Raw genomic sequence first — 23,422 nt, forward strand, 5'->3', positions numbered from 1 at the left:
AGATTATCTGCTTCTGTAATTAGAAATCAAAACTTTTCATCAGTTTTAGCAGTGTTCTTTGTTAGGATTGGCACATCTAATACGTGCAATCTGTAGATAAAATACAGATACTGGTATTGCATGGAATACGTCTATCTGCCTGTCTTTCCTTCTATGGCTCAGCTTGCTTTCATTTTGGTAGAGCATACTTTGAAATGCTTGGTACGAATCTCACTGAAATGAAAAACAGTCATGCCTGGTAAGTTGTGACCACAGCTTTCATTAAAAATTGCATGTTAGCAATGCTGTTTAATCAGTGTTGTTTAATGTGCATGGCTTTTACTTTCTGTAAGTGTGGGGGCATGCTTTTGTATGTGCAAGGCTCTCTCTTTTTTGGCTAGGTCTCAAATGCTACTTTGAGGTACTCTATACTGCAGCATTTAAAGCGTAACCTTAATAACTTGTATGTGCAGGTACCTTGATTGGAGAAATGACTGCAACAGATGGAGATGAGATTGGTACACTACACACTAAACTGAAATACAGAATTGTGAACCAGAATCCAATGTCTGCTCAGTATTCCAAAATGTTTGCTATAGATGGAGATACAGGTGTTATTACTTTGGCATCCCCAGGCCTGGATAGAGAGGTAAATTTTCATGGAAGGCCAGTATATTTATTATTATTGGTGTAGTATTTACTGGTAGAGTGATTTGATTTGATTTATTAGACATATATCTGGCTTTCTCCTTCAAGCAGGCTCAGGGTGGGTCACAGCATTTCAGTCAACAACATAATAACAATAAGACATTAGCGTTTAAATAGAACAAACAAATTAAACAAAATTAACATTAAAAGATAAAATATAAAATCGAGTTTCAGTCCAAGCAAATAGATAGCAACTAGTCAAGGCAGATTCATAGTGCCTTCTGCGATGATGCTTTGTTGGTCTCCTTGAGCAGGGCAAATTGTAATGAGCACTATAAGCACTGCAGCAGTGGGAGCAGGGGAGGCCGAGATGGTTGGATGACCACCGCCTCAACCAAAGGCCTGGCGGAACAGCTCCATTTTACGGGCCTTGCAGAATTGTCATTTCAACTGGGAGTATGTTCCACCAGGCCAGGGCCAGGGCAGAGAAAGCCCGTAGGTATGTTGGTCCCTGGCCACATAGGGCTTTGAAAGTAAGTACCATGAGCCTGAACTGGATCCAGTGCAATTGAGACAACACTGGCTGAATGTGTTGCCTGTACAGATGTTGCTGTCAGCAGGCATGCCGCCACATTTTGCACTAGCTGCAGTTTCTGAGTTAGGTCCAAGTTACAGTAATCCAGCCTGAAAATGAGCATTGCATGGATCCCTGTAGCTAAGTCCTGGGAGGTGAGACAGGGAACCAGCTGTGTGACCAGCCAAACCTGGGCCTCCATAGAAAGTGATGCATCCAGGATCATCCCCAGGCTTCTCACGCTTGGCGCTGGCATCAGTGGCACCCTGCCAAGTGTTGGGAGCTGAATTCCCGATCCTGATATGTGGAGGGGATATGAATTTCTGAGCCACTGATATTAAGTAGTTTGAGAACAGCAAGGCTGGTCTGGTTTGCATTATACAAAGATTTTTATGAGATTGAGCTTGCTATTATGTGACCAAGTATTAGATTTTAAACTTAAGGCTTGCAAAATCTTTGAATATGTGGGCAGATATGATGCCGGTGCAATAACATGCACAGTAGAATGCAGTTAAGTAAAATTTCAATCCTTAGGATGTCTATGTAGCTATAAATGCACAACAAGTACATTTATATACTGTTACATTATTTTCAGGCTGTAAATGAATATGTATTACTAATAGAAGCAAGAGATATGGGAGGCCAGCCCTTTGGTTTGTGCACTACTGGGACAGCTGTGATTCAACTTCAAGACAGAAATGACCATGCGCCTGTTTGTGAAAAGGGTTTGGTATGTCTTGGCACTTTTTAAAGTGTTTTTCTTACCCTTTTCTTATTTCTTGATATATTACAATATTGTTTTTTGTGTCATTACCATAAACCTTATAAATATGTGTCAAAGACTGTAGTCTGTAATTTTTTTCTGCTGATGTTAGTCATGGTAAGAAAAAATGCTGGTCCTCTTACTCTTCCTTCCGGTATTATTTTTACCTTCTGATGCAGTGAAAAACGTTTCTATGGCAGCAGTTCACCTCATGATTTAATCATACCTTTGCTAATTGGTAAGCCTCTCAGAACAGAATCCCTTAAGTCCCTGTGGGTTTATAAAGACAATTAATTATAATAGTTAATATTGCCAGTTCTGGGTTGAAAAATTGCTGGACATTGGGGGATAGAATCTGGACAGAGCAGGGACTTTGGTGAGGTATAATTATGTAGAGTCCATCTTTCAAAGCTGCCATTTTCTCCAGGGGAGCTGATCTCTCTAGCCTGGAGATGAATTACAATTCTGGGAGATCTCCAGGCCTCACCTGGAGGTTGGCGACCCTAACAGCAAGATACACATCCTTTGTAGAAGCAGCAAAACTAGGCCATTCATAGAGAAGGCAATGCTTTTGGTAGAGTTGGGGGATTCCCTGGGTATGCATATATGACCGTAAATTAAGAAAACAAACACAGCCTCTTGAAAACAGAGTGCACTCCAGAAGGCACAGAATATTGGAAGCAACTCAGTTAAAGAAACAAAACAAGCAATGACAGAGTGATGTGGAAACTGGCCTCCTCAAGCCCAAAATTATAGAATTTTGGAGGCAGAAATTTATATGGAAAGAATTTCCCAATACCTTAATTTTCTCCTCTTCCAACATTTCTTTACAGCCTCTCTGCTTGCTGTCATTAATGCCAAAATTCAGAATTAAGGTACCTCTCACAAATATAGCGAAAGGAGCCCACCAAGAGTTAGGTGTGAAAGTTTTGATACGCAGAAAAAACAATCTAAAAGAGAGCACCCGCCCAAATGACCTTTAGTAGACTAAGCACACTCACTGCTTTTTTTGAGGATCAGTTAGTATGTGTGGGGATGGAGGAGCGAGAAGGAGGGAAATGAAAATTCGGCCTGCTTTACTCCTAATATTCTAGAGGAGATTCTGGAGATTTGTGTTAGATGTGAATTCCCAGTCACTTACCTCTTCTTCACAGACACCCAATATATATAGTCTATATTATTTATGATTCGAGCAGCTTCAAATATGTATGTTTAATTAATTGAAGATCTTGTTTATTTTAGTATGAAGTGCATGTGTATGAAAACACAGTTGGTGGAAAAGTAATAGAGATTGGTGCCATAGACAGAGATATGCCGAACACACCAGCCTGGCATGCTACCTTCAAGATTATAAAGGGAAATGAAGATGGTGCATTCAGAATTGAGACAAATCCAGATTCAAATATTGGGACTTTATGTATTGATAAGGTAACTGACAATGAGAGATTGTAAAATGTAATGGGTGGTATTTGTAGACGTATTTTTGATTTTTAATGGATTCTAGCCCTAAGCTAGAAATAATACATATTATTATTTTTGACCAAAGCAATCTCCTTGAAATTGATATATCTTAATGTCTCAGAATTTAATTTCAATGGATAGTCATTGTCTACTTTCATTTCAAGCAGATGCCGTTTTATCTTTTGTATGTTTAAACAATTATTTGGGAAGGAGAAAAACCTGCATATTACTGTTCCAATTTTATATCATGCCAAAGGACATTTTACTGTACAAATCCCTCTTTAAAACTTTTTTAAAAATACATTTTGTATCCTTTGAAATTACTGGCAAATATGCTTGATGGGAATGAGATTAAAATGGCTTTTTTCATATATTTTAAAAAAGATTTATTATATTTGAACTTTATCCAAAGATAGATGATAGAGAGGATCCAAATAGTTGAAGAAGTGTCAGGCTGTATGAAAAATGTGTCTGCTGTCAGGCTCCACTCTCTTCATTTGTCAAAAACAGTAGAATGAGCAGAGACATGAAACAGAGACATTTTTACCAAATGTGCAATCAGGCAGTGAACAGCTCAAGTTTGCAGAACAGGGAGGGAAATCTAAGCGCATTTATAAAGTACGTCTGACTGCACAGAAGGGGTTGAAGGGGTCCCTGGGGATGGGGGGGGAGATATTTGTGAATTTCCTATGTTGTGCAGGGGGTTGGACTAGATGACCATGGAGGTCCCTTCCAACTCTATGATTCTATGATTAAGGCTGTTCGTGTGGTTCCTTCCTCTGATCTCAGTGTATTCAAGGATCCCATCTGGGCAGAGGCTTATATCATATATCTACTTATATTTCTTATTCCCAACTGGGGTATAGTATGGATTACTAGATCTGCACAATGGAGCTACAGAGAAATAAGGGAGATTTCTCTACAAACCTGAAGGAAGGCCAAGTTTGCAGAAAAATCTAAAATCTTCAAAAAAAACAAACACAAAAAAACCTACATTGGGGGATTAACCCCTCCCCCAATAATAGAAACAACAAGAAAAGAGGGGAAAATGAAGACAAGAGCAGATAAAAATAGGTTGGCTGGTGAATGGGAAGAAGAGAAGGAAGCAGGAAAAGAGAGAAGGCTATGGGGGCTGCTATGGAAGAAAAAGAGGGAAAGGTGGTGGAGGGGGATGCCTGCACAAGTTCTTGCAGAGCCCTGCTTGTGTTTACATGTGTGATTCCTGATCAGGATATTTTATTTTTTATTTTTTACTTGGGATTTATATCCCGCCCTACCCAAGCGGCCCAGGGCAGCGAACAAGCGGCAACGCCGGATATCAGATCACATGTTTGAGAGTCTGTGTGGCTTAGAGACAAAACAGCCAATTTCCCACCAATTTTCCCTTCATGCTGCAGACTCACATATCATTCCTCATGGTCCCCAATCCCCCAGAGTAGCAGTTTTGGAGATCAGTAGCAGGGAAGGGGGAAAAGCAGGAAAGTTCAGATCCACCAAAGAAAAATTTGTTTTGGGGCTAACCCTTTATTAGGCCTCATGCAAACAGCACAGCTCTCAAATTCAACTCAGAACTCAGCTATGGAACTTAGATGAAATAGTGATTGACTCCTTCCTTCACTCAGTTTAACACAACTGCAACAGTACTTTGGGATGATCATTGTAAGTTTAGTTAAGTCTTGGGTAAAGCATGTGTTCACCTGTCCACTTCCACAATTTACAATTGTTTATGGCTGAGAATGGCTGATTATCTTCAGCTGACATTGATACCCAAAGCAGTCCTCAAGAGTTCAGCCTGGTTTCAGGAGGAGCTTTCTTGGTTGCCATAGCATGTTCTTTGAATTGCCATATCCTGTTCAGTAAAGGCTGAGGCTGCCTTCCCCTTTGTGTGGTAGCAGAGAGAGAAAATCTTTGCTTCTTTGAGGCCACCTTGTTAAAAATGAAGAAAGAAAAATAGACTGTAGCTTTTTAAAAAATGTCATGTGAACATATACAATACTAGAAAGCAAAAATATGGAATGCAAGGCAAGAGGTTGACTCCTGTCTCATGAGATGGAGAGCCCATACAAATTCTTGCTTTCTGGGCAGTGCCTATCTGAACGTGAAGAGAGCACTCTGGAAGAAACTGGGGGGGGGGGACAATTCTTCCATTAACTGTTTTTCAATGGAATTTCAGATTTCTTTTTAAAAGGTTACTTTGGATGTGCTTCATTATTTTTTTGCTATCTGTTTGAAAATTTCAATGAGTTTCCCCCCCAGGTGATAGCATATCTTGTGTTTGACCTATTAACACAGTGCTTATTCTTTCCTAGGGTCTAGACTATGAAAAAACAAAGGAGAGAAGATTGGAAATCATTGTAAATAATGAAGAACCTTATGTACTACCACCAAATTCAAGAGCTGTTTCTCAAGGTTCTTGTGTTGTTGTTGTCAAAGTACAGGATGTAGATGAAGGACCAGTATTTGACCCCAGTGTGTATATTTTAAATATTAAGGAATGTTTGCCTGGTGGAACTGTGGTTGGCCATTACCCAGCAAGGGACCCAGAGACCGGAAATAGTGAAGACATTAGGTATTGCATTTTATTGCCAAATTTGTTTCATAATATTGAAATACAGACCCTACAGGAAAAACATAATCCATAGATATAGTATATCACCACACTGGTGAGTTGCTTATGTGTGACAAAACTAACTTTTTATATTATTTTGCTACCTGGTAGTATATGTACACTTCCAGTAGGGTAGTATATGTACACTTCCAGTAGGGTTGCTGTATGGCCTATCCTTTCTGGTCAGGGAGTTGCAAGCTATACTAGTTTCTGAAGAAGTAGAGATGGGGAGGTGGAGGAAGGGGTCAGTTGGGAGGGACATCTTTAAATACCTTGAGTGATTTACACCAATACAACTGGGTTTTAAGGAACTGCTACAGTTTTGAGCTACAGAAGTTGCCCTCCATATTCCAGTACTGACTGTAAAGCCTTTTATTTTTTATATTTATTTTATTTATTGTTAAATTTATACCCCGCCCTCCCCAGATGGGCTCAGGGCGGCTAACAGATGGGCACATATGCAAAAATTCCACAGGTAAAAACAGAATAAAACAAGCAATAAAACGATCATTCATATAAAATACAAGTGCTCTAGATGTCACAAATAACAGATGGGGTCACACATAACAAAGTGGTCCCAGAGTGTCACAATAGACTCCAGGTGGTACAACGATCCGTCCTTCCTCCCAGGGCTATCTCGTTCCCCGATGACACCCACTCCATTTAGTGATGGTGGTACGGTGATGGTATAGTGATGGTGGTGGCTCCTACTCAAAAGCCTGGCGGAAGAGTTCCATCTTACAGGCCCTGCGGAACTGTGCCAAGTCCCTCAGGGCCCGGATCTCCTCTGGGAGCTCATTCCACCAGGTAGGAGCTGCCACCGAAAACGCCCTGGCCCTGGTGACAGCGAATTTAATATCTTTGGGACCTGGGGTTACCAATCGATGTTGAGTCCCCGACCATAGTGCCCTTGGGGGAACATATGGGGAAAGGTGGTCCCTCAGGTGTGCAAGACCCTGGCCCTATAGGGCTTTAAAGGTAAGAACCAGCACTTTCAAACGAATCCGGTACGCTATTGGCAGCCAGTGCAGCGCTTTCAGGACAGGCCTTTTATGGTCCCGCCTAGTGAGACCCATCAGCAGCCTGGCCGCGGCATTCTGCACTAGCTGCAGCTTCCGGACTTGCGACAAAGGCAGCCCCATGTAGAGAGCGTTACAGTAGTCCAACCTCGAGGTGACCATTGCTTGGATCACTGTGGCCAGGTCATCGCGGTCAAGGAGGGGGACCAACTGCCAAGCCAGCCGAAGATGGTAAAAGGCCGACTTGGCAGTGGTTGCTACCTGGGCCTCCATCATTAAAGCGGAATCCAGGAGCACTCCCAAACTCCTAACCTCCGACGCTGGCACCAGAGGCGCCCCATCGAAGGTTGGGAGAGGGAGCCCCAACCCCGAACCAACCCAACTCAGGCCCAGGACCTCTGTCTTTGCTGGGTTTAGCTTCAGCCGACTCAGCCTGAGCCAACCAGCCATGGCTTGTAACGCCCGGTAGAGATCTTCTGGGCTGGAGTCTGACTGGCCGCCCAACATCAGATAGAGCTGGGTGTCACCTGCATATTGATGACACCCAAGCCCAAACCTCCGGGCAATCTGGGAAAGGGGGTGCATATAGATGTTAAATAACATCAGGGACAGCACCACCCCCTGAGGCACCCCACACTCAAATGGGTGCCTCTGGGACCGCTGTTCCCCGACTGCCACCTTTTGTCCCCGACCTTGGAGAAAAGAGGTAAGCCATTGGAGGGCCAGCCCCTTAATCCCTGCGTCAGCGAGGCGGTGGGTCAGCAACTGGTGGTTGACCGTATCAAATGTGGCTGACAGATCTAACAGCAACAGTGCCGCCACACCGCCTCAATTCAGGTGCCTTCAGAGGTCGTCAGTAAGGGCCACCAGCACTGTCTCCGTCCCATGTCCCAGGCGAAAACTGGACTGGAAAGGATCTAGGATGGAAGCATCATCCAGAAAGCTCTGCAGCTGTAATGCCACTGCCTTCTCAATCAATTTGCCCAAATAGGGCAACTTGAACACTGGTCGGTAGTTAGCCAATTCCGCCAGGTTCAGAGAAGGTTTTTTCAAGAGAGGGTGGACCATTGCATCCTTGAGTGCCCCCGGGAACCGTCCCTCAGAGAGGGACTTGTTGATAATCTCCCGTAGGGCACCTTGAAACCCCTCGTGGTCTGCTTTAATGAGCCAGGAGGGGGACGGATCAAGGCTACAAGTGGTTGCTCGTATCTGTGCACCCAATCTGTCTACTTCCTCCAGTCTGAGTAGGGTAAAATACTCTAAACCCGGAACCGAAGCCGTGCAAGGTGCCTCAAGTTCGCTCACTGTTTCAACTGTGACAGGAAGGTCGCGGCGGAGTGCCAAGACTTTATCTGCAAAATAGCTCGCAAATGCCTCACAGCCAATGTCCAATTCCCTAGCATTTTGCCTGCCCTGCGGCAGTGCTGTTAAAGACCGAATTGTTCTAAATAATTGGGCTGGGCGTGAGCTAGCAGACGCAATCCTGGCCGCATAGAATTCTCTCTTTGCGGCCTTGACTGCCATCTCATAGGATCTCATAAACGTCCTATAGGATGCTCTTGATGCCTCGTCGCGAGCGCAGCACCACCGTCTCTCTAGCCGTCTCAGTTCTCGTTTCATCCGCCGGAGCTCCTGGGTATACTAGGGTGCCCGCTTAGAGCGAGTGCGGCGAGGGCACCTGGGAGCAATCTCGTCGATGGCTGTGGAAAGTTGGCTATGCCAGTCCTCCACAAGCTCATCCAACGAGCCGTCAGGGGGCCTCGGAGCCCGTAGAGCCATCTGAAGCCGCATAGGGTCCATTTGGCTCCGCGGGCGAGCTAAAATCCACTCGCTGCCTAAACAGGGTTGGGGTGGAACATTCAGACGGGCCTTCAGGGCATAGTGGTCTGACTATGGTACTGCTTCTGCAGTAATCCGGTCCACTGTCAACCCCGCCGTGAAGATCAAATTGAGCGTGTGACAGGCCCGATGCGTAGGGACCGATATGCCATTGAGAAGCCATTGTTAACATGATGCTTTAGAAATATTTGCAGTGGTCTAATTCCAAACACTAGGCTTGCAAGCATTTAAGGTGGTTTATTTATCTCTAACAGCTACCTACATTTATTCCCAACAGGTATGGAATAGTACAAGACCCATGTGGTTGGATCACCATGGACGAAAGAGGTGAAATCATAACCACTAGACTCTTAGACAGAGATGCACCAAATATGCAAAATTACCAATGTAATGTAACAGTTTTTGCTACAGATCGAAGTGAGTACCAAATGCTATAAATAGCTTATTTGTTTTATAGTTGACTACAGTAATTCCATATGAAACTTCCTTAGATTAACTGCCATTTGAGTCCTGATTTTCAGACCCCCTGACTACCCTCATTTGTTGGCAGATTAAATATAGGGTTTTTTGCTTATAACTTCATATACCACTAGAATAACTGTTATGCTTATTTTACTATTATCAGCTCAGGCTGTTTCACTGGCATGAAGTGTATTTTTAAAATCTTAGATTTTCATAAAGGTAATAGTTTGTATGAAGTAATTAATTGAGTGTAGGATGTCAGAAGATTATTCTGAAATTATCCACGTATTTAATAGTTAAAACTATATAAAACAACATAGGCCTTTTTCTCTCTCTACCCTTATTAGACTGCTGTGTGGTTTTTTTTTAAATAACCTTTCTCCAGTTTTCAGTTTTTGTCTCTTTTATAGTTTTTATAGAGATATTTAGTATTTATTATTGGGCAAAATACCTTGTATATTTGGCATGATCTTTGGCTCTCACCCCTTGCGGTCTCAGGCTGGGAGAGGAGGAAGGTCTGTGGATATCCTTCTCCTCCTGCCAGCCCTGTGCTGCACTGACTGGAGCAGGTGGCCAGTTGTGACCTCCTCAGCCACCTCCCGCCATGTTTTAAAGCAGGACTTGCTTGTTCTTGGACTCTTATTTAGTATTAATTAATTTCATTTAGCCAGATGTTCATGCTGAGACTCGAGGCAGATTACAAAATACAATTCAGTCAGTCAGTACAAGACCTCCAGTGAACAATTAGACTACGATTGCAGAACTGGAGAACAGTGGAAACGAAAAACTATTTTACGGCATTACACAGAATAATGCAGAAGGTAGATTACAAGGGGAGAAGACAATTGTTGGCTCTTGCAACATTTGTGCAAACCTCAAGAGTTTAACATGGAAATGCCTTCCATATAGAAATGTTAGAACAAAGTTTGAGTCCCGTGGCAGCTTTAAGACCAACAAAGTTTTAGTCTGGGTATAAACTTGTGTGTGCATGAACACATATATCTGAAGAAGTGTGCATGCATACAAAAGCTTATGCCCAGAATAAAACTTTGTTGATCTTAAAGCTGCCACTGAACTCAAACTTTTTTCTGCTGCTTCAGACCAACATGGCTACCCACATGAATATAGAAATGTTGTTTATATGAAATGGCATTCAGTACCTTTCAAACTATTCTGTTTCAAGATGTATTTGTTATGCAGGGGCAGACAAGTTTAGGAATTACACCAAAAATTATACTTATCTTTTATCTTTAAGAGGCTAAACTTTGCCAGTTTCTAGAAAACTCTGTTGCCATTTTAACCATTTCTGGTAGGGGCACCATCCCCCTAGCTGGGGTGAGAGATCCCCTGCCCCAAGCTCCCATGCCCACCACTGCTCCAAGCAGCAGAGGAGGGAAAGTAGAAAAAAAACCCATTTGTGGTGATGTCAGTTCTGGGGCAAACCCAGAAGCAATATTGGGTAGTTCTAGGAATTGGTAGATTCTAGGGCTATTGCCTTTATTTCTGGTCTTTCTCCAGAAGTGATGTCATCACACCTGCAATAACCCCCCACCTTGTCCCTGTTCTCAGCCCTCTCACCTGACAATTCTATTCTTAAGAATCCAAAATCAGCAAGCAACAATAGAGAGGGATGGGGAGTAATGGGGGGCAGGGAGGAAACTTAGTGTGAGGGGAAAGGCTTTGAATTTGAAAAATTGCAGTCAGGTTATGGTGGTCAGTAGTCTGCTTGGAATGAAACCTAAATAGGACCCACGGTAAGTAGGAAATACCAAAAATCAGCAAACATCGTGCTACAGACGATTATAAAATATCTCAAATAATTTATATATATTTTTTGTTTTATATTTCTACAATTTATTCACCATATATTATTTATCATATAAGCCTTAATACATAGAAAGAATCATATATCAAAACATCTAAGTATCGTCTCTTAATATATCAGAAAAGATATTGCACAACCCCTTTATTAATATCAGTCCTTCTTAAGTATACAAAGTTTTAAGAGGGAGGACTCCTTTAAGTCTATTTGTAATAAGTGCTCAGTCTTCTTCCACCAGAGGTCCAGATATCCTCCTGTTTCAGTGTCTTCCTCAGGGAGTTCAACAGATATTTGCAAGCACAAGGTTGCCAAATACCAAAATATTTATCCAAATTTTTCAATGAATGCTGCAAAAAGTCTCTCTTAGTGAGCTCAAAGCTTCCTCCATAGGGAACGTGCTTTTCACTTTGTGAGGGCTCTATGACCCAAGGGCAAAGTTGTCTTGTATTTCCTGGTCCATGATCTCCTACTTTTTATGGGGCAGGCACCTCCAGGGGATGTGAACCACTTTCCCTTGCAGGATGGCAATGTTATGTTTGATCAGTAGTGTCAACCCGGGACGTCTGGAGAACACATCCTGTAGGTGCACACTGCCACCCAGGGTTGACGTTTTGGCTCTCTGAGTGTTCCAGGACCAAAGTGGGACTTGTGGGGTACTCATTCTTGGGGCTCTGGAGCATTTTGTCATCAGGCAAAACCCCATGAGGATTGATGAGAAGACATTTAGGATCAGATTTTGGGTCCATTTGGGCTCACATTGTACTTCATAATTCATCAAAGTCGGGATACCAGTCAGTAAATAGTTGAGCCCCCAGTGGTGTGTCCTGTTGTGGGAAGATGAGCCCTTAAACTAAGACCTTGTCCCCCAACTGGAACTCTTGAACCCGAGACCCATGGCTGTACTTCAGTTTCTGGTAATGTTGGGCCTTGGTCAAGTGAGTCTATATTCTCTTGGACCCAGTGCAACTTGGCCTGCAAACTGGCCACATAGCTGGAGTGTTCTTGGCCTGTATCAGCTGGACCAGATCCCTTTGGTCCCTGGCTACAGAGAATCATAGAATCACAGAGCTGGAAAGGGCCATACAGGCCATCTAGTCCAATCCCCTGCTGAATGCAGGATCAGCCTAGAGCATCCCTGACAAATGTTTGTCCAGCCACTGCTTAAAAACTGCCAGTGAGGGGGAGTTCACTACTTCCCTAGGTAGCTGATTCCACTGTTGAACAACTCTTACTGTTTTTCCTAATATCCAGCCGGTACTTTCCTGCCCTTAATTTAAACTTCTTGTTGTGAGTTCTATCCTCTGCTGCCACCAGGAGCAACTCCCTGCCCTCCTCTAAGTGACAGCCCTTCAAATATTTAAAGCGAGCAATCATGTCCCTGCTCAGCCTCCGCTTCTCCAGACTGAATATTTCCAAGATAATGCTAGTGGCTCTCCTCTGCACCTGCTCCATTCTGTCTACATCCTTTTTGAAGTGAGGCCTCCAGAATTGCACACAATACTCCAGGTGCAGCCTGACCAATGCAGCGTACAGCGGGACTATGACATCTTGTGATTTGGATGTTATGCCTCTGTTGATACACCTCAAGATTGCATTGGTCTTTTTTGTCGCTGCGTCACGCTGGCTGCTCGTATTTAACTTATCGTCCACCCGTACCCCAAGATACTTTTCACACACACACTGCTACCTAGAAGTGTATCCCCTATATAGTATGAGTGTTCCTCATTTTTGTTACCCAGATGTAGAACTTGGCACTTATCCTTGTTAAAATTGCATCTTGTTCACATCCACCCGCTTTTCAAGTGTGTTCGGATCTCATTGAATTCTATCTGTATCTTCTGGTGTGTTCGCTGCTTCTCTCAATTTGGTGTCATCTGCAAATTTAATGTGTAGCCCATCCATACCCTCATCAAGATAATTTATAAAATCTAGCAAACCTTGGAGTTTCCAATCATTCAGTAGTTTGAAAAGCATAAACTTAAAGGAATCCTGTGGAGCCTCTCAGATGGTAAACAAAATAGACTATGAATTTGCCCTTATGACAGACAAGAGGCACAATGTGAGGAAAGGCTGAAGAGTCTGGAACTTTTCATTTTAGAAAAGAGATAACTAAGGGGGTCATGATAGAGGTTAAGGTATGCTTATGTACTTTTACAGCTCTTACTTGATGCTTTGTAATTGTGTTCAGTATATCTCAATAAAGTTTATTTGAATAGAAAAAAATGGTAGAGGTTTATAAAATTATGCATGGGGTGGAGAAAGTTGACAGATAAATTTTTATCCCTCCCCCCAGCATACTAGAACTCAGGGGCATCCAATGAAGACGATGGGCAGTGGATTCAGGACTGAAAAAAAGAAATACTACTTTACATAGAGAGTGATTAAAATGTGGAATTTGCTGCCAGAGGGTGTACTGATGGCCACAGGAATAAACATCTTTAAAGGGGGATTAGATAGATTAGTGGAAGATAGGCCTATCAGTGGCTACTAGCCATGGTTACTGGAGGGAACGTCCATGTTTAGGGGAAGTAAATCTCTGAATCCGGTGCCAGGAGGTGACATAAGGGAAGGCCTTGGCCTCTGTGCCCTGATGTTGGCCATCCAGACGAACTGGTTGGCCACTGTGTGAGACATGACACTGGACTAGATGCCTTCACATTTTTTATGCCTTCACATCCTGGAACACCAAAGTGCCCCCCCCATCACTCCAGAATCTTGGTGTTGGTCCTGGCAACTTTATGGACTGTGTTGACAAAAGCCGGCTGGGGCAGCCATCCCATTGTTCAGTAAGTTATTTTTTGTAGATGTCCTGTTAAAGCAGTCCTCACACAATTATATTCTTGCTAATCTTAAAAATAAAAAGTTATAACTTGGGCAAGATATGAGAACAGCAAAACAGTAAGGTTAACATTAAAATTGTTTCTATTTCCTAGGTGGCAAAACAGGCACTGGAACAGTGGTGATTAATCTAGAAGATGAAAATGATAATTACCCAGTGATTGTTGAACCAGAAAAAATAATGTGCAGAGACAGAAAACCGATTTGTCTCACTGCTGTGGATGCTGATCTACCTCCTAATACTGTTCCCTTCACTTTTGAAATGCGTGATAGAAACTTGGGATGGAGACTGGTAGAAAATGATGGTGTGTATTTTATTCCTAAAATCTTTGCTGCAGTAACAATGTAAATGATGATTATGAAATAATGTTCCTCACTTGGTTTGTGTTGTTTCTTTTGCAGATAGATCTGTGTACCTGGTACCAGATGACAATATGCCCTATGGGGATTACAGTATTCCTGTTGTGGTCACTGACAGTGGTGGAAGAAGTGGTATTACTAATGTAAGAGTTCGAGTGTGTGACTGTACGACCCCAAGTGATTGTACTGGCGCCGTCCCACCTCGATACAACGAACCTGACTATCAGCTAACACCTAATGTTAGCCTTGGACTTTGGGCCATACTCGCAATGATTTTGGGATCATTATTGCTGCTATGTAAGCATATTTATACTTCTTTATAGGGAATGTAAAATGCTGTTAATGCTGACGAACACTATACTGTAAAATACAGACTGCTTCTGGCATCTTAAGTCCTGAAAGTACTTAAAGCTAGTTTAGTTAACATTTATGTATTATTACACATTGAGGAGATACTGCAATTGTTATTTAATCAAGCAAGCAAAACAACAATATCCTGTTTTAGGTTCTATGCAGGTTCCAGCCTAAAAGTGTATAGGTACACTACTCATATGAAAACAACTTTATATAAATATATCTCCCTATCTGGATGAGGAGCTAAATACACAACTAACAGTGCAATCCTAAACAGAGTTACACCTTCTAAGTCTATTGAGGTCTCAAGCTTAGAACTGTGTAACTCTGGGGTTTTACTGTAAGTGCAGTTTGTCCTTTCTATTTAACTGGCCAAGGCTGCACAAATGACATCTGTAATGTCAGCTGCATTTTAACAAACTCACACAATTTGGATAGCCAGCTTGAAGTTCCAACTTTTCAGACTGATATGCAGAATATGTGTAAAAGTTGCTTTGGTTTTGGAGATCAGCATTTCCAGGGGTCGTTTCGTAGAAAAAGAGCTAGGGAAACTCATTAGCATAACTCATTAGCATATACCACACCCCCTGACATCAGGGGCCCAGCGGTGGACCTGCAAGGCCGGCGGGAGTGCGAGGAAGCCCCGCCAAGGCCCTCCCTGGCCGCAGGCAGGCAGGAGTGCGGAGAGGCGGGGATGAAGCAACTTACCCTCCCTCTTCTCCTGCCTCCTCCTGGCTGAATGAGGGCCGGAAGCGGGGCGGCTGGAAGCAGGGGGCGGGGCTTCATCATGTGCCCCGCCCCTCACCCGGGGGAACTGTGTTCCCCCGCGATCCCCCCCGAAATGACCTCTGAGCATTTCTATAGTGAGTGTTCCAGTTCTCTGGTCACATTGTGAAGCAGAACTTGGTGTGTGAGTTAAGGCCTTGTGCAGTGAATTTCCCATTCCATGACCACTGTGAGCTATGTTTACTAATCAGTGTAAACATGATGGACGTGAACCATTTCGTATTGTACTAAATGTTACACCCTGAGGTGGGAAACCTCTTTATGGAGATCCTATTTGAAAGACTGGTTTGTGTTTATAGCTTTAAAACTGTGACAACTGAGAACTGCCTTTTCAGTGGCAGCTCCACAGTTATGGAACAGCCTCTCCAGGGAGGTGTGCCTGGCCCCCGGCTGCTGAAGACAGTTTTATTTAGGGCTGCATTCGGCTAATTTAGTTTTTATTTATTGGCAGTGCTAACTGAGATTTTAAACTGTTGCCTTTTATGTGTTTTATAATCTTAATTTTATTTATATTGTAAGCAGCCTTGAGTTCTGCAAGGTGGAAAGGTGGCTAATAAATGTTTCAATAAAATAATGTACAATTAATAGACAATGTACAACTACATATCTAATTTTCAGTGTGGCCAAATATGTGGATACTTAAATTCAGAGACTGGAGCCATGAAAAGAAAGATAAATCTCCAAGAAAAATCTGAAATCTTAAAAAAAATACACTACGTTAAAAAACTGAAACTAATAGAAGTAGTTCCTATAGATTTAAGAAACAAATGTCCTCTCAGCACCCATGGGGGCAAATACAAGCATTTCCTGTCTTCAAGCATTAGCTTCTGTCATAAAAGGTAAATGGAGGGAACAGGGCCCTTTCTAGGGCTGTTTTGGCCTTTGAGAGAGGACTTACCAGGGCCAGACCTAGCAGCAACCTCTGGGCAACTTGCTACCATGAGTCTTACAAGACACACCCAGGCTTATCTGCTTGCTACGGTTCAACAACTGCCACCCCAAGTAAACCAGTGTGGTAAAGTTGTTAGAATTTCAGACTAGGAGCTAAGAGACCCAGGTATGAATTACCACTCTGCTGTGGAAGTTCACTGGGGGACCTTGGACCAGTTACACATTTTCAGCCTAAATTACCTCACAAGATTGATATGAGCATAAAAAGGAGGAGAAGAGAATTTAGTAAGTTAACATTGGGTCACCTTTGTGGACAAAGATGGTGTTAGTACAGTAAATGAATAATATAGGTGAAGATGGGGAGCAGATAAAAGATAGGTTGGCTTGGGGGGGGAACGAGAGAAGGAAGCAGGAAAGGGTGAAGGTATGAGGGCCGCAAGGAGGAAATAGTGTTGGGAGGAGAATACAGGGGAAAATGAGATCCCTATCTCAACTCAAGTACTTGCTGGTTCTCCACCATGCAACTAGACCCTGAAATCAGCAGCAGGTAACTAAGCCATAGTTTTCCTGGGAAGAGGCTGCCAGTGGGCGGTAAGGAGGATAAGCTGAAGATGGCAGAAAATGTAGGTTGGCTGGTGGGTGAGAATGAAAGAAGGAAACAGGAAAGAAAAGAGGAGAAGAGAAGGGATTGGGTTTATACCCACCCTTCACTATCCGAAGGAGTCTCATACTGGCTTACAATCTCCTTCCCTTCCCCTCCCCACAACAGACACCCTGTGAGGTAGGTGGGGCTGAGAGAGCTCTTTCAAGAACAGCTCTGAAACTGACCCAAGGTTACACCAAGCAGCTGCATGTGGAGGAGTGGGGAATCAAGCCCAGTTCTCCCAGATTAGAGTCCACCCTCCTAACCACTACACCAAATTGGCCCTATAGCCAAAGAGGCTATAGGGGCTTTTAGGGGAGGAAAAGATGAAATACTTGGGGAGGCAAAATGTGTTTCCCCCAAAATCCTTAATGAGTTCCATCTTGCTATAACTACTCATAAAGTGATTGATTGAAGAGTTTGATGGTTATCTTTGTCTTAAAAGGTGATTGAAAAAGTATATTTTTCTTGATATAGTACTGCAAATAAATTTCCAGTCTCCTAGTGGAGAACAGTAGAAGCTCTTAATATGAGGTATGTGTCTGGATTACATAGCGTGTGGAAAAATTTATCTGCTATAATTCAGTTCCTGGCAGCTTATTAGAACAAATTTCCCAAACTACTAGACTAAGGTTAAACCATTAGGACCACTGATGATAGCTAGGTAGTGAATGCATATTATGTGGTGACAGGCCAAATTCTATTATCTCAGGAATTTCACTTGCACTATCCTACACAAACCATGTATTTTTTATTTCTTTATTTAAAGCATTTATATGCCACCAGAGACCTAAACTAGGCAGCTCACAACATAAAAGATAAAATCATAACATAGAAGTGTGTTCCATCAAAGCCAGTGAATCGCACTTTGAAGTAAACCAGTTTAATTCTGGAGACACTGTTGCTTCATGTCTAGCTTTCACCTTCCTGCAGTGATTCTGATAACACTTTGCGGCTGCTGGGGTGCTGCGCCTGTGAGCAAACATGTATGTGATGACTTAGCTAATCAGAACTTGATCATATCAAACACTGAAGCTCCTGGAGAAGAAGTAATGGTAGGTTATTTGGATAAGTTGTTATTTATGAATCACTTGCAAATACTTGGTATTGAACACACCTTAAGCAATGGGTTCTGCTGAAGAGTGTGGACCACCAAGGGGAGGGAATGGAGAGTGAAGGTGGAGGAGGAAATTTGTTTGAAAGGGTGAAAAAGTAAAAGCCCTTGATGACAGCTGAAGAACTGATGTGGAAAAAGCTAGCCACAGGTCAGCAGATTGCAATTATGGGGAATAGCAAGAGGCAAAAAGGGCAGTCAGGAAACAGAAAATGTAATTGTCACCTCATTCTCCCGCTATGTTCCTACTGAAACAAAGTACCTGAAATAGTCAGCCTCTTCTCTGGCCAGAAGACCCTGACTTGGTTGCCGCTGAACCATTCACATGCACACAGAAGTGTCATTTGCCACTTGTAACATAAAATGATGTACTTCAAACAAGAATGAGAAAATAACTGGAGTGCTATTATGTGATAGAAATTAGAATTGATGGATTTCCTAATTCACTTCACCTTTTGAAAATTGTCTGCTTGATGTATCAAGCCTTGGACTTTTTTTGACTGCATTGACAATTTTGTCACCTTATACTAGGGGTGTTCAACCTCTTTAGCATGCAGGCACCTTTGAAATTCTGACACAGAGTGGTAGATCCTAAAAACCACAAAGCAACTACACAATGGCTGTGACAGGAAATAGTCACAAAACATTGGGGAGTGAGGTCGTGCATAGCTCTTAATAGTAAGTGTTCAACATTTTCAGCAGAAGTCTGTTTAACCGGCTGCCTTTTAAAGTGATGCATTGTTAAAAATATTGTGTACACTCAGCTTACCTTCAGCTGCACAGTGAAGGACCTTGTGCTGTGGTGGCAACTGCTAAGTTGTCCTGGATTTTGAGGGAGTACTCGTTGGGGCAGGCCTGGCAGCACCCACCAGGTGACTTTATACCACCTGACTTGCTACTGTTCGACAGCACCCACCTCATGAAAGCTAATAGATCATTACGAACTTTTAACACCAGAGCAGTGTAGCATTTCTCAGGCTGCGGTCACACGGAGCATTAGCCACGCTACAGAGACGGAAGATAGGCAGATTTTCCGGGCGCGATCACACCGCAACATCTGGGAAGCGCAGAGCTCCCATGGCTAACCCAAGGCTTCCCGCCGAAGATGCAGCATAAAAAACTAGTACCTCCGAGGTACTAGTTTCTGGAAACCGCGGGGCAAGGGCAGGCATCTGATCATGTTTCCGGTGGTAGTTTGTGGCATCCGGCGCCCGCCCATGTCCCGTCGCAAAAAGTTTTTCCCCCAAGTCTCCATGGGATGCGCACACCCACCCAACGGCCCATGGGCACATGCACCCAACGGCGCATGCACACACTTCGGTTAAAAAAACAACACACAACCCGTTTGCCACGGTAGCAGCGCCTAGCCATTGCTGTTGTGATCGCGCCGCGCCAGTTCTTTGCCGCGCTGCAGGATTGTCGTGTGATCGGCACCTCCCCCCGAAACCCGGGACGTGTGATCCGGTGGCCGCACGTTAGTTTGCTCCGGGGCAAACAGCCACGCTTCCCCCCCGCATTTTCCGGCCCGTGTGACCGGAACACTAGTTACTTAAATACAGTGATCTGATGGAGTGAGGAGAAAATGGTATCCATAGGGAGAAAATGGTACCTATGGAGGGTTGAGGCTGGGAAAGTGCAGGGACAATTGTGTGCATGCTGTCTTGCCTCTGTAAATGCCTATATTTGCAACAGCTAGGAGTTCTGCACAGAGAACTCTCTGTGTAAAGGCAGCCAGGGTCTGTTACTTGAAACTGAATTAATTCAGGGACTGGATTAGTTTCCACTGAAAAGTCAAATTATAAGAGCCAGTTGCAATGTTTAGAAGCTTTGAGTACAGAATCACAAGTTATACTTGTGCTTCCTTGATGCTTATAGTATACAAAGAAGCTTCTAAACTTGATCCAAACCATACCTGTCCCCTTTTCAATTAGTTAAGTCTTTTTTTCCCTATTATATTTTCCATTAGGATCCAAACATACTTCCTGTGAAAACAGGAAATGTGGTTACTAGTGATCAAGGGGCTGGCCTTGGAGTAAAAACTGGAGGACAGGAGTGCTTTGAAATGGTCAAGGGAGGAGGACATCAGACCATGGAATCACTTGGAGGAGGAATTCATACCTTACAGTCAGTCAAAGGACATCATACACTGGAATCTGGAAGGGGATACGGACATCCCATGATGGATACCTATAGACACTCTTATTCAGAATGGCAGAATTTCACACATCCTCACTTAACCGAGGTAAGGATGCTGATCTGTATTTATTAATAGCTCATGTACCTTTTCTTATTGTTAATATCAGCTGTCCACAACAACCATGAGTTATGAGAAAGTATTTAGGCACTTCTTTGAATTCATTGGCTTGCAATGTGATTATTTTTTAAAAAGCTGTGATTTCATTTCTCTATAGAGTTTGGGTTTAGAGAAAAAATATTTTTTTCTTTGTATGGCATGGTTGTGTGTGTGTGTTTGTGTGTGTTAAATACTGTCAAGTTGTTTCTGACTTATGGCTACCCTATGGCACGATAACATTTTTTAAAAAAACAGATAAAGATTTTGATCTGACCATGGATTTGCTATTTACATATTTGTTTTGGCTTGTATTTCCATTATTATTTTTGCATTTTTCTTCCTTTGATCTAACTTTTCACACCTCTTCTAGGATTGCCTAGGATCTGTGGGTTGGTTGTGAATGATCATGAATAATTTTATCTCTATTTTATTTAAGTGTATGGTCATTCAGCAGTGTTCTTTCTGTGTATATTTGTGCTGATTATGTGATATTTTAGATTTAGTGTTTGTAACAAATGCCTAATAAAGGTTCTGTGATGATGATGATATTGCCCAGTATTTTCTAGCAGAGGCTGTTTAGGTAGTGCATCCTGAGAAAGAATATGTGGCATGAACTGAACCCCAGACACTTAACCTGTCTATAATAAATATTATACGGTTATAATTTTAAATCTTTTTTTATGAACTGATTTTTTAAAACTGATAGAAGTTATTTGCATTTTATTGTTACATATGTGATCCGTAGAAGTTTGATATTTTTGTTAAATTCTTCTTAGAATGAAAGATATAGACCAATCATGTGCATTTTTTATATATAGGAACCCATTAGAGGACACACTCTGATTAAAAATTAAACATTGAAAGGTAAATCAACGAAATTATTTTTATGCCATATGTTTAAGTTCTTTTAAGAAAAGAAATAACCTGTGGTTTTCCCCCCCTCCCCTTACAGAAAGTGTATTTGTGTGGACAGGATGAAGAGCATAAGCATTCCGAAGACTATGTCCTTTCATATAACTATGAAGGAAGAGGATCACCAGCTGGTTCTGTAGGCTGCTGCACTGATCAGCAAGAAGAAGAGGCACTGGACTTTTTAGATCAGCTGGAACCCAAGTTTAGGACATTAGCAGAAACCTGTGCAAAGAGATGAGTTTGGTGATGACAGTGCAGAAAATCATCGCCTTTTCCGTAGGGGTGGCTGTTGTAAAATTTCAGTGGATTTTTCTATTTCCCCCCCCCTTTCCTGTGGGAGTGGTTAATCAAAAAATACACTTTAACAGTATGTTTATCAGTATCATTGTTTCTGTACCTAAACTTCAGGATGCTATATAATTTCATCTACATGCAGCACTATCTCAGACTTGATTTACCTTTCAGCATTGAATTAGTTTTTAGCGTCTTTAAACAAAGTCAATATTATAAGCAAACGGCTTTGTAAACAACAATGTATTTTCTGTTTTTTCTGCAGATATTTGGGGCTGGGTGTTAGAAAGTTTTTGTTTGAGTCATCTGATGCTTTCCTTTAGTTTTATCGAAATAAATGCTAAAATGCTATTTGCTATATGTTAAAATAGTAATTTCTTACATTCATGATACGAAAATGAAAACTTTTGAATTTTAAAATTGTGAAATTAAAATTAAGTAAAATGTGATCGATTATTTGGGCAAAGGTTCCTAAATTAGTAGATTGACTTGTGCGGGAGAGAGGAAAAAGCCTTAATGTATAGTTGTAGGATGCCTAATTTTTTTAAAAAAACATTGAATTTACATTTAACACATTTGCCAGTACAAGGAGTGCATGTACAGCCATTCCAGCAAGAAGCACTGAATGAAAATGTGACATTCCTATGGTATTGTCAACAATTTTAAAAAAAATCAGTATTACATCCCATAATTACATTACATTACATCAGCTAAAACTCTGTTTTTTGTAAAATTGGTCATGAAATGAAGAAGTTTGGCAAACATAGTGTATGTTCCCAAATTATATTAATTATGTAGTAATTGCAAATATGAGTTGAGCACCACCACTTACTATTGCATCTTCCATCTCAGGTAAAGTGGGAGACAATCTTAGAAAAGAGGATCTGGAGTGGCTGATGCTTTGTAATTTGCCCTGAGGGTTCTGTTATACAGCAGTGAGTGTGGACGGTCTGTACTCCCATCAGTATATTTTCCTAATTTGTTAGGTAATGTAAGAAAAGGATAAAGGTGTGTGATGATGGAAAGTTAGAAAAATGAAAAAGGGCAAGAAGCACACAGCCTTTAGCTTCTTGATATCCCTTATTACACAGCCGTGGGATTGTGTAATAGGACACACCTAAGCAGGCCTTTTCAGAAATAAGTCACACCTCCATGGAATACCAGGGCTGGGAGGCAGAGGCAGGTTATCAAGACACTTCTCTGAACATCCGCTATGCCCCATTAGGAGTCGCCAGAAGTCGCCATGACTTCCAGGCACAGGCAGACACACACACACACACACACACACACACACATGCAAAATAAAACATATTAGCTCTAGGGCTGTGAGGTCTCCCACTAGCAGCGAGAGAAAAAAAATGAAATTAGACCCCCCTCAAATAACCCCACGTTGGTGTTGTGCATACCATGGCATCCCTTCTGGGGAAAACCTGCAAGTGATGTCAAGCAGCTCTAGGAATTGCTGGAAGTTCTGTATTTTTGCCATAGAATTTCTAGTGATTCCTAGAGCTAACTGGTTTCCCCAGGAAGTGATGTTGCAGTATACATGACATTGTGTCACCCATGTCCCCGCCTCTGAAACTTCTGCTGATTGCCAGGCATGGCACCAATTCATCATTAAGGCTTAAGTTAGTCATAACTAATTTCTTCCATTGTTTTCAAGGAGATAGTCACAACTAACTGTAGCAGCATCAGAGATCTTATAGATAACTTTGCGACAGATGTGATGAGAGTAGAACAAGAAAAATGGGCTATGTCAAGCTTT

At 42.3% G+C, this 23,422-nt stretch overlaps 1 protein-coding gene across 2 annotated transcripts in view; it reads left to right on the forward strand.

Moving 5' to 3' along the window:
- Positions 1 to 22,869, forward strand: part of LOC107113259 (desmocollin-1-like) — a 43,384-nt gene extending 20,515 nt beyond the window's left edge. Inside the window, exons 7-17 of one of the 2 annotated variants that reach the window (XM_015414567.1) lie at positions 453 to 628; positions 1,797 to 1,931; positions 3,207 to 3,392; positions 5,735 to 5,994; positions 9,169 to 9,308; positions 14,109 to 14,318; positions 14,416 to 14,670; positions 17,981 to 18,102; positions 20,128 to 20,403; positions 21,273 to 21,318; positions 21,407 to 21,475. In XM_015414567.1, the coding sequence (XP_015270053.1) occupies positions 453 to 628; positions 1,797 to 1,931; positions 3,207 to 3,392; positions 5,735 to 5,994; positions 9,169 to 9,308; positions 14,109 to 14,318; positions 14,416 to 14,670; positions 17,981 to 18,102; positions 20,128 to 20,403; positions 21,273 to 21,308 (1,796 nt within the window). In that variant the 3' untranslated portion in view covers positions 21,309 to 21,318; positions 21,407 to 21,475. Of the gene's footprint in view, positions 1 to 452; positions 629 to 1,796; positions 1,932 to 3,206; positions 3,393 to 5,734; positions 5,995 to 9,168; positions 9,309 to 14,108; positions 14,319 to 14,415; positions 14,671 to 17,980; positions 18,103 to 20,127; positions 20,404 to 21,272; positions 21,319 to 21,406 lie in introns of both variants that reach the window. The other variant, XM_015414566.1, reaches the window with a different exon arrangement.
- The last annotated feature ends 553 nt before the right edge of the window (positions 22,870 to 23,422 follow it).

This window comes from Gekko japonicus, unplaced genomic scaffold (genome assembly GCF_001447785.1).
Source record: "Gekko japonicus isolate JY-2015 unplaced genomic scaffold, Gekko_japonicus_V1.1 scaffold559, whole genome shotgun sequence".
In the NCBI taxonomy this organism is placed as follows: Eukaryota; Metazoa; Chordata; class Lepidosauria; order Squamata; family Gekkonidae; genus Gekko; species Gekko japonicus.